Below are 11,312 nucleotides of genomic sequence, written 5' to 3' on the forward strand. Positions count from 1 at the left end.
AGACAGGCCAGCTCTCATTCACCCAGTCCCTGAGCTCGGGCATCGTGTGCTAAGCACCGCACACTCCTCATCTCACAGGGGCCTCCCAGGGACCTTGGGTGCCATTTTACAGATGAGGACAGTGAGGTGACGGCCCTTTCCCAGTCACATAGTACCTGGGGGAACCAGAGGAGCCAGGGTGTGACCCCAGTTCTGTCTTGCTTCCCTCTCTAGGGGTTACTCCTCTGGGCCCCGCCCCTGTCCTCTGGTAGTGGGGTGTCCTGGGAGGAGCTTGGGCTCTGGGTCCAGACGCTGACTCTGCTGCTAAGGCTGCACCCTTGGGGACCGCGCACGCTCACTGGCATTGTTCGCCTGTGAAAGAGCCAGAAGAGCGCGGGCCCTGGGGCTGTGTGAGGGCTGGTAAGAGGATGCTCTGGAGCCCTCTGCACGTGTCTGGAGCACAGCACAGGCTCTTGCTATTATTACTCGCCACTCTTTTCTAGGGGTGGGGGAGGGAGGGAACAGGAGGAGGTGGCCCCACCCCAGACTCAGCACTCAGCTGGGCTTCGGCCTTAGTGACCTCTTCTTTGTTGTCCCCCAACAAACCTCTGCTCAGCCCAGTGTCCACAGCCTGAGGAAGGGGGCCTGTCCCAGAGCAGGAACCAGACAGCGCTGAGAGCTGGCACTGTAGGCTGGGCACTGGTGAGTCCGCCTCATCGAGCTTCCACTGCCTCGACCCGGTCGCAGCCCCTTTGGCTGCCAGCCTCTAGCTGTCTCTCCTACGACTCCCCAGGTTGGGGCACAGTTGGTCCTTGGGGCAAGTGCAGAGGCCCCAGGGCCACAGCTCTATCAAGGCCCTTACAAATGGCCAGACCAGACTCCAGAACGTGGCCAGGGGGCAGGCAAGTGGGGAGAGGGGCCGAGCTGTCCAGGTGCCACATCCCAGGGACAAGAATCGCTCTAAACAGAACTCCTCTCAATGTGCGCACTGCCTGAGGCTGCAAGGAACCCTTTAAGCAGCTGAGAGCCTGCAGAGCAGGCTCCAGGGACAGAAGCTGATTGTTACACGGCCCCTAGGAAGTCAGGGCTGGTTGCCTTGTTTAGCTGAGTCTGGAGAATGCGGCTCTGAACAGCACGAGACGGCGAGGACGCCACGGCAGCCGCCAGAGGGCGCTGTTCCCACCGCTCCTAAACTCAATGTGCAAAGCGTTCTGTCAACCGAGTCTGTGTGTCTGCATAGTGGCTGGCTGTCCGGCCTCGGGAGGCTCTGGCATCCGAGTGGCAAGGTTGGCTTCCTTCCCCCCGCCCTCCCCTAAGCCCTGACTCACTGGGGTTTTGTGCTCACACTCAAAGGACTCCATTGACAGCTCGCAGATGCGGACTGGCGTCTGCTCCTGTCCTGCTCCAGGCATAGACTGGTCGGCTAGGGTGGCACGACCAGCCAAATGTCAAAGGGCCCTGCCAGCCACTGGGCTCTGGTGCCTGTCCCTGACAGCCAGGCCAGAAGCGAGGAGACAGCGCAGCAGACACCCTTTGGCAAGGAGACCAGCAGGCAACATGAGGCACCTCCCCACCAAGCAGGCCAAGCGGAGGCCACTCCCATGTAATTCTGGACTCCCAAGTTCTTCCCCAGGACGCCTCCCAGGGGGCGGGCTGCTTGGGTGGTCTGGCACCTCCCCCCCACTATTTCCTTTCCCTGGAGAGGCCAGAGGGAGGGACCAGCCAGGGAGTCCCCTGAGGGACAGGTTGGGGAAGTCAAGGATGGGGGCCAAAAGGCCCTCCTAAGGGGGGGCAGGAGCCCAAGAGCTGGTGCTTTGGGGGCCTCTCGCCCTCCCCACCCCACACGTCAGCTGGAACCTCCCTGGGGTCATCTTTGCCAGGGAACAAGAGAGCCGACCTCCTCTTTCATCAGCTCACAGCCCAGGCCCAGCCCACGTGGCTTAGTACACACCCACCAGGAGGGAGAGGAAGAGAAGGAGGAACCAGAAGGGAGGGAGCTAGGCCCGTGCGTGAGGACCTCCCCAGGACAAGTTCCCAGCAGGGACACCCTTCCCGAGCCCAGGCAGCAGTGGCACTGGCTGCCCCCCTCCAGTGGCCGCCCCGTGTAATTTGACACTTGGATCTCCTGGACAACCAACAACAAAAAGCTGAAGCCGAGACAGCAGCTGGCTGTCAGCAGCAAGCAGCTCTCGGCTCTGCTTGCACTGAGGCGCCCAGGGAACAGCAGTCACCAAAGAGGTGTTTGAGACGCGAGGGAGAAGTGGCTTGAGGAGAAGAGGCCCTCGGACGCTGCCTGGCTCCCCAGCACCTGCGGTCACCCCCCAGCTCCAACACCTGAGCTCCCAGGTGAGTGGCCATGGATGACGGGGGACGAAGTGAACAGAGCAACCAGGGTCCACTGCCCTACGGGTGGAGGGCCACAATTTATGGGCGGGGGGACCCACTTGGTCACAGTCTCTGGACGGCCTTCTGTTCAAACCTGGCCCTCCTTTCTTTTGCTGGGAGTCAGCCCTGGGGGACAGACGAAGGTTGTAGCCCTCTGCAAGGGTGTTTTCCGCCCTGCTTGCTGAGCAGGCAGAGGGGCCCGGGGTACCTGCTTACTCTGCAAGTTAGTTTTAGCTTTTCTATTCAGGGGGCTTGAACGCGAGATTTGGCTGCCCAGGCTTGGGAGAGAAAAGCGCCTGCCCACTGAGCTTCCCTTTTCCAGGACCAAGGCCCCTCCGTCCCTGCTTTCCCCCAGTCCAGGAGGCTCAGGGCAGGGTCTGCCCAGCCATTTCTCACCCCGTGGAATGCGGCAGGCCCATGGCAGCTCTGCCTATCTGGGTCCTAGACACAAGCAGCAGCTGCCACATCTTGTGGGGGTCTTGGCCGGCTCACTGCCTGGTGTTCTCAGCTTGGGGTTCTGCCTGCCCAGGTTCTCCTCCCTGGGCGCATTTAGATCCCCGGAAGCCCCCAAATCTCCCTGAATTCTGCACCAGAAGCGTGAGGGCCTGACTAAACCCAGTGGAGAAGGCAAGGATGGTGGGACTGAGGCCAGCAAGAGGGTCCGCCCTGGTCACCTGGCCTTCTGCTGCGCCACTGTAAGGCTGAGCCCAAGGGGGTTCTTAGGGCAGCACACATAGTGACCCTCCTGTGCAGGGCCCCTGGCTGCCGACTCCTCCTGCCTGCCTGTCCTCATGCCAGGGCTAAAGTCTCCCTCTCTGCCCCCCAGATGTTTTCCCCAAAGCAAACAAGCTAGTATCTACTTAGGAAGAAAAACAACAATCCAGGGGAAACTGGGAACCAAGCATCAGTCCAAGTGTTCTTGGCTCAGCAGAGACTGTGGGATTTGGCCTGGGTGGGTGGCTGGGGACACTACATGTCCTGCAGCGAAGGGCAGGGCACAGTGAAGAGAAGGGACAGACACCACATTGTGTTGGAGTCAGCAGGTAAGGTGGGTGAGGGAGGGGCCCACGGCTACCTCTGTTGGTTCTTATCCCCACGACGGCCCAGGCAGGCAGGCGGGGATGTGAGTCCCTGCACCCACAGGACACAGGTGGACGGGGGGCCCCCCCCAAACACAGTCCCTGAGCCGGGACAGAAAGGTGATGCCCAGCTTCTGGGGCTTCGGGAACAATCGCCAGCAGCAGGAAGTGCCTCCCCGTCTGGAACAGCGCTGGGGAAGTGGGCACCGCTGCGGGTTCAAGTGTCTATGTCCCATTGCCAGTCGGAACCAAGACAGAAAGCGGTACGTGGGAAGGCTCTACGCAGCGCACAGTGGGCACCTCTGCCTCGCTGGCAGGCCCCTGGACCCCACTAATCTCCAGCCACCATTGGTTATTATTCATTCTCACTGTTTCCCAAACAAGACAATGCCCTGGGGGCAAGGGTGGCAGAAAACAGGACAGCGAGAAGCCCCGGGGGCCCTGAGCCAGCCACACTGGTGCTTATCAGTCACAAGCACACCCACCCGCTCTGCCTGGGAGTTGGAGTATCAGTTTTGCAAGGAGGAAACAGTGAAGCTTCAGTACCAAGTGGCAGCTGTCTGGCCTCCGGGATGTCTGCCTGCTCTGTCGCAAGGTTCTCTGTGCCAGGAGATGCCACGCAATGGAATGTTTCCTAGTCCCTCCAGCTCTGCCAGCCTTCTTCTCTGCCCTGCTCTCTCTGCCCTGCTCCCTCTTCCCCGCCACGGGCTGCCACTCCAGCCGGGAGCACCAGAGAAGGACCATGCAGGCAGCAGCACCGGGCTGCTCTCCCTCCCTGGGGCCAAGGGAATCCACCACTTGCTCTGGCTGCTTCCAAGTGAAACACTACCGAGCATGGGGTTGGGAGGGACCCTGGTTTCCCTAGTTCGCAGGCAGGAGGTAGTTTTGGAAGGAGTTTGTTGGACCTGAGTTAGAAAGACTGGAAAAGTACAGAATTATCAGTAGCCCCACCAGACTTCCTGCCTTCCCCTCTGCAAACCTGGGGCGGTACAGGGCAAGAGAGGCAGCCAGCCCCAGAGCACCCACTTTCCCCAGGCCACAGCTGGGAACACTTAGGGCTCCCTGGGGCAAAGCCACATGGTCACCTGACGGCTGCTGGCTATATTGGGCACCAGGCATCAGGCACCCCCTTGGCCTTGCTTTAAATAGCCCACTGGGAAGCCCGCCTGAGACCTGCTGGAATGTGCCTCCTCCCTCTTAGGAAAAAAGGCCCCTCCTGCTCCCCTATGGCCCCCACTAAGGCTCCTTCTGCTAGAAATGACAAAACATCAACTGAAAAGCCAAGGAGGCTCCTCTTCGGTCTTGGGGACAAAACGGCAGTGTCCAGTGGCCCCACTCATGTCCTGGTACAGACGGGAGCCAGTGAGCAGCCCTGGGTCAAACCCCAGGACTGGGTGCAGCTGGCCAACTCAGGTCTCCAGAGGCCCTGGGTACAAAGCCATGACGCCATCCACGGCCATGGCGGGCCGCTGGTGTGGACAGCCTGCCCAGAGTGGGCGCCGAGTGCTCTGGGCAGGAGTCTACAGCCTTCTGACATCATAACCCCTGGAGGACGGCTGACTTTAGAGCCGAAGCTTCTGCTCAAACCCTGCCTTTCCTGCACAGCCGTTCCCCGCCTCGGCCCAACCTGGGCAGCCTTCCTCCTCCCTGCTCAGGAGATCACGCCCCTGAGACTGGCCTGGGTATCCACACCGCGCCCGCTGCAATCCCTCCTGGGTCTTTGGGCGTGGGAGCCCACGTGGAAAAGCTTTCCCTGCCCGCCGCCTGCCTCTTTTAAGGAGTGCCTCTGATGGCTACATTAGGCCATGCAGGCACGGGGCCAAACAGGCTGAAAAAGCCAGACCAAGTGTAGATGAAGAGGGAGGGCAGAGAAGCAGCGCTGCTCTCAGCCCTGTGCAGACCCTTCCCGGGAATGAGACCAGTGGGTGGGCTCCCGTCCCCCTGGGAACCGGGGCCCGGGGAGGCCCACAGGCTCCAGAACAGGGAAGGGCCCACCCTCTTTGTGCCGGGCTGCTCCACTGGTCAATGGGGGGAAGTCTGTTTGGCGTGAGCACAGGAGAGGGGTCCTATGCTCGGGAAGGAGTTTGGTGTACCTGGTACCTGAGGTAGGAAGACGCACAAGAATCATCCCTTTGGTGACAAGAGCAGTCCCTTTGGTGGTTGTCCAGGAGCAGGCCTGGCCCTGGCCTGGTGCGTGATGTACCTGATAAAAGCAGTACCTAAGCCCACGAGGGTGGGCTGGGGCTGTTCACGCAGAGCCCACCTGCTTCCAAAGGGCTGTGCGGCCCAGAGCCCTGGGCTGGCTTATCTTGCTGGTCAGAGACTAGGCTGCCCAAGGCAGGCCACCATCAAGAGACAACGCGGGGCAGAAGGGGAATGCTGGCCAAGGCCTCTGTCATCAGAGAAGTCACTTTCTCTCTCAGGTCTCAGTTTCCCCATTTGTAAAAGAAAGGAGGCAGGAGTGGATGACTTGTGGCATTCTAGGGTTCAAGAGCCTAGCACCTCTGAAAACTGGGATCCTGCTCTTTTTTTGCAGAAACGTGCTGGCCTGAGGGTAGGGCGTGAGAGAGGCTAGGAGGACCTAACTCCAGAAGCCTTCCACTTTTGACAGGAAACCATCCACCTTTCCATGGAGCTACTACCCCCAACATCACTTAAAAACACAGCTTCCCTCCTCCAGCTTGCCCCCTCTCCCTAGACACAGATGAAACTCCCCAGAGGTGTTTGGGGAGGATCACCGACCGTGTACAGGGAGGTACAACTGCCCCCAAAGGCCACCTCGACTCTCCTGCACTGACCCGACCCCGGTCATATGTGCCAGGCACCTCCCTGTGCCAGGCTCTGTGCTGCCAGGTGGTCAATCCTCCCAACAGCCTTGAAAGACAGGCACCTCATCTGCATGTCAAATGAGGAGAGAGACTCAGAGATAAGCGACTCATCCAGTCACCAAAGCCGGGAGTGGGGCGGCAGCATCCAAATCCAGGCTGATTCCAACAGCGGTCCATGGGGGACAGCTGACAGAACTAGGAGACGATGCAGGAGGCACACGCGAGCTGCCTTCCTAGTCCTGAACGACTGGGAGGCAGAAGAGGGGCAGAAGGGTCCTAAGTGACCACAGATGGGACTGACGTGGTCAGGAGGTCCCATGAGCTGCACAGGAAGGAAGGGGGTGGGCCGCGTTAGAGGTGGGGCTCCAGCAAAGGCTGCACACCAGGGAGGGCAGGAGCCACGCACAGGGGAGAGGGCTCGAGCAGCCGGCCTTTGGGCGGTTCTAAGGCAGCTGCTGTGGCAGCACCGGTGTGACCGGCTTCTCAGACCACAGCCATCTCGGGAGAACCAGCCAGTTCAGACTGGGGACGAGGTGGCAGTAACTAGAGCCTAGTCTGGCACATGCCCCTAGCCACCTGTTAGCCTGCCTTGGATTAGAGCTGCTTTGATGAACAGGGTCAGGCTGGGTTGGCACAAGACTGTCCCTGGTCCCTCTCTAAGAGGCATTGGCTCCCTGTGCTGGAAGGTGAGGCAGAAAGAGAAAGAAAGCAGCTCTGCTGCCCAACATGCCGATGGACACACTTGGCCTGGATCTTGACATTGGCCTCCCAGGCTCCCCAGACAGGAAGAGGCTCTCGGTCAGGGGTGTGGAGGGCTGAGTTGCCACCGACCTGGGGCAGGTGTGGGAGCAGAGGGGACTCTCTTGGACAGGCCAGAGGAGCAGGTCCGAGCCAGCAAGGGAGGGAGGAGCTGGCTAGATTGGCCCTGGGACCCCTGAGCTCATTCTGTGAGAGGACCCCTTGGGAAAAACTGAAGGGACAGTGTCATCTCTTCCTCCTCACACAAGAACACTGTATGAGCAAAGAAATTGGGCTGGTGGGAGAGGTGGGGGCCTCACACCACCCCACCCAGTCAGTTCTCCCGTACGGCTCACCCTGGCCAGAAGCCCCCCTACTCCCAGCTCTTGGGAGACACTGATCCTTCTTGCCACACGTCTGACAAAAGGCAAGAGCACCAGGCTGGAATCCTGAAGCCTAGTCTCCCGGTCAGGGAACCCCGGGGGGGTACCCCAAGTCCTGAATGACCCAGAGGCCACCAGGGGAGCCGAGCCAGTCCAAGGCACCCTGGCAAAACCTAGGATTGGTGTCTGACACAAAGGAACGTAAAGGTGAAGTCACCCCGCCTCGCAGTCAAATGTTAGCCAAATCTGGCCAGCTGGCAGACCCATCCTGTGGCCAGCTCTGCTAGCAGCCCCCACAGCAGGGTCCCAGGCTCACAGTCATCACCAGCTTCTCTCCCCCTGGGCAGTGCCAGCCACATGGGGGCTGGGGGCCACCACTGAGCAGAGGGGCCCCACCGGCTCGCCTTGTCCCTGGTGAGCCAGCTGGGGTGTGAAGGGTGAGACCTGACAAACTCGTTCTGCGGGCTGCAGGTGAGTGAGGGAGGATTCTCTGGAGCCAGCTCCATGGGGACTCAGGTCTTCTCTCTGTTCGGCACAGCCTGGCGGAACCCCGGCAGGAACCCAGCTCAGCATGGGAACCCAGCTCAGCATGGCAGCCAGCAACTTCCTGCAGGAGATGCGCTCGGTGGGCGAGAGGCTGCTGCTCAAACTGCAGAGGCTGCCCCAGGCCGAGCCCGTGGAGATTGTGGCCTTCTCGGTCATCCTCCTTTTCACAGGTCAGTCAGGGCTCTCACATTCTCTTCCGCACCCGTGGCTCTTCCTGGCATCCGGGAGATGAGACCACGGTGCTAGCCAGAGGGCTGGGAGAGGTGGCTGTGTGCCTCCAGGCAGAGGGGCAGAAGCAGATGTCCCATGGGGGAAACCCAGGGATTTCTCCTAGTCCTCTGACATGCTGCTCGAGTGAGGGGGGTGGTACTGGGAACCAGAGGCACCCCAGAATCCCAAGGCAAGGATGAAGGGAGCCGAGTTCTGGGCGGTGGAGGAGGTACGACAGGGCGGAGGTCAGGGCCCTGGTGGCCGACATAGTCAACACCTCTCGTCAGACGCTGGGGTGTTTTCTGACCAGAGAGCTGGACCTTTGAGCCAGGCCTCCGGAGGGGCTTCTTCGGCAGGAGGGGGCGTTCTTTCTCTTCCCACCCGTGCCCTCTGCCTCTCCCCCCAATCCTCCAGCCACAGTCATGCTGCTGCTGCTCGTAGCCTGTAGCTGCTGCTGCGCTCAGCCCAGAGGCAGAAAGGCTCAAGTGCGGCCCGTGACCCCGCCGTGAGGGATGGAGACATGACCGAGCAGCAGCTGGAGAGGAGGCTGCCGGAGCCATGGCCCACGTGTCAGCCCGGCCCTGCAGCTCGCCCCCTCAAGACCAAGATCCACTGTGTCAGCTCTGGCCAGTAACTGCCCGGGAACCGGACACTGATACCTGGAGGCTTATCGGGGAAATAAGGGCTGTTACGGCCACAAGACCTCCACCTGCCAGTGAACACGGTGCCAAGGAGGAGCTGACTGTTCCAAGGACCGAGCAAGCCACCACGGTCCTTGGCCTACCTGCACTTTTTAACAAAACACGGAAGCGGGGTCCCCAAACCTCGATGGAGAACAGCCTGCACCTGTGGGGAGCTGGCCCTTGGGGTTCTGCTGACCCACGCCAAAGAGGAACGGTCACCCAGAGGGACTTCGTGCAACAGCTATGGGATCCCAAGCTCCCTGCCAGAGAGGGGGCATGTCAGTATTCTAGTCCAGTATTTGCCTGTTTCTTTCCTAGTAAAAGCTTTTTGGTTATGCACTTCTGTGGCACCAGGCTCCCTGGGCAGGGCTCTGGGCCAGAATTCCAGGGGTGTGGCCAGTGACTGTCCTTTCAGGCCTCTGCTCTCCCTGTGGCCATGCTGGAAAAACACACAGGCAGGAATGCCCCACAGGAGGGCATGCCACGCAACCAGTGAAGGGTGCAGTGGAATTCCTGTCGAGCACTAGTTGCACTAGCTCTGTCTCCCAAATGCCTTCTCTGTAAAGATGGAGGCTGTGTGTGCCCCAGGCAGGTGCTGGCTCAGAAATGCCACTTCAGTTTGCATTGCCATTCACTTTAGCCTGCACACCCCACACTAGCAGGCTCAGGCCACTGGGTCTTCTCAAACTTCTGGAGTAAAAGAAGAGGTCAGGCCCCTAGTACCACCTGTGACCTACGTCCCGACCCCTTTGCCCTTTCCTCACTCATGTGCCACAGTGTGGGTTCAGAGCTTCACCCCCACCACTCACCAGCCATGAGTAGAGGTCAGTGACCCGACCTCCCCGAGCCATGGTTCCTCCCTGTAGAACAGGGCTAGTCCTGGTAACTGCCTCCTGGGCTAAGCGCGTGAGGAGAAACTCAGATGAACCATACAGAGCACTCGGCAGTGCGGGGTGTACCCTGAGAACTCTGCTGCGATGGTCAGCCGCTCTACGCGAGGGGCCGGCCCAGAGCAACGGGGACCCATTTGAAGGGCTGGTCCTACTGAAATGCAACACTGACTTTGCCTCCCTCCCTTCCATTTACTTTGTCTTCCAGAGAAGTCTCCAGGTAGAACTACAAACCTAGGAATGATGGTAGGGGAAGCAGAGGCCCCCACGGCACCTCCCCTTCCTTCCCCACGGGTCCCCCAGAGCCAAAATGCAGAGTCTGCATTTTTGACATGCTTCTGTCATCTTGGCCTGGGCAGCCCCTGCTCTGCTGCCTGGGAGCAGCACCCCATCCATCCAGAAAACAGGGCCTGGGGAAGGGATGCTGGCCCCTCCAGCTGGCAGGCGAGTGGGAGTCGCTCTCTCCCTGGCTGGTTTCACTTCCTGGTGTTCATGGACTTATCTGATGGGTTTGGTGTGGACTGAGGACTCAGAGAGGAAGTGCCTCCACACAAAATGAAAGAAATTCTAGAATCTGCCTGTACCCTCCATCCCCTCACCAAAGAATAGGATTCAGCATAATAATAATAGTGGTGATGATGATGATGACCAAAATTCACTGAGGGCTTAAACATGCTCAGGCTTTGTCTTAAGGGTTCTGGTGCAGATAAATAAATGTCATTGTCACAACAACGCCAATGCTATAGATGCCATTATCACCCCCATTTTAAAGATGAGGAAATCAAGCCTTAGTGATACTAGGTAACTTGTCTTAAGTCCAACCAGCTGGAAAGTGGCAGAGCCAGCATCTGGGCCCAGCCCGGCTGGCTGCAGAGTCCCTGCTCGCCACACCCAGGGCTCCGAGGCCTCCCACTTGTAGTGTCCATTAGGCTCTGATTCTATTACTCTCCATAGACCAACCCTACATCCCAAACAGCCACACCCAGAACTGTCTCAAAATAACCTGTGAGCGAGCGGGTGGGGCCCACTAGGTCTCCCTCCCAGAAGAAAAACACTGGATGGACGGCACGGGAAGCCCGCCTTTTTCAGTCCCTGCACCGAAAGCTGGAGGGTCCCCAGGAAGCTCTGGGTTCAGCAGCTGCTCCAACAGCACGGCAGTCTAATCCCCGTGTGACTTTGCCCTAAGCAAGTTTTCATTAGCATCGAGAATGTCCCTTCCTGAGGATGGCTGAACCTCTTTGCTACAAAAGATCCTGGCTTCCTGGTCCAGCTGCCAAGAGGTAGAAACCACAGACAGCCTTGGGCACCAGCAGGCTGACCAGCCGGTTTATGTGCATTTTCCTCTTCTATGTCAGGCAGGACCTAAGTGCGAAGTCCAAATAAGATGCTATCTGTCCCTGCCCTCAGAGGGCTGACTACTCCCCATTCCTTGGCACAGTGGCACACACTGAGCACTGCCCCCAGTGGCTCTGCAAGCTGTTGGGCCAAGTCCCGGGCAAACTTCATTCCCACTCAGCTCAGCCAACCCGATGTGCTGCAGACACAGCAGCCTGCACACTCCCAGCACGGGTCTTCTCAGGGGAAGATGTGG

At 59.5% G+C, this 11,312-nt stretch overlaps 2 protein-coding genes across 2 annotated transcripts in view; one reads left to right on the forward strand and one right to left on the reverse strand.

The window, feature by feature from the left end:
- RECQL5 (RecQ like helicase 5) overlaps positions 1 to 11,312 on the reverse strand; it is a 30,360-nt gene that overhangs the window by 4,559 nt on the left and 14,489 nt on the right. The gene's annotated exons all lie outside the window — the stretch shown is intronic.
- Positions 1,273 to 9,169, forward strand: SMIM5 (small integral membrane protein 5). The gene is made up of 3 exons (XM_019745531.3): positions 1,273 to 2,325; positions 7,931 to 8,108; positions 8,563 to 9,169. Exons 2-3 carry the CDS (start codon positions 7,964 to 7,966, stop codon positions 8,655 to 8,657), a joined length of 240 nt encoding a protein of 79 aa, XP_019601090.3. The 5' UTR covers positions 1,273 to 2,325; positions 7,931 to 7,963; the 3' UTR covers positions 8,658 to 9,169.

This window comes from Rhinolophus sinicus, chromosome 12 (genome assembly GCF_057876585.1).
Source record: "Rhinolophus sinicus isolate RSI-liver-muscle chromosome 12, RSI-T2T, whole genome shotgun sequence".
NCBI classification, from domain to species: domain Eukaryota; kingdom Metazoa; phylum Chordata; class Mammalia; order Chiroptera; family Rhinolophidae; genus Rhinolophus; species Rhinolophus sinicus.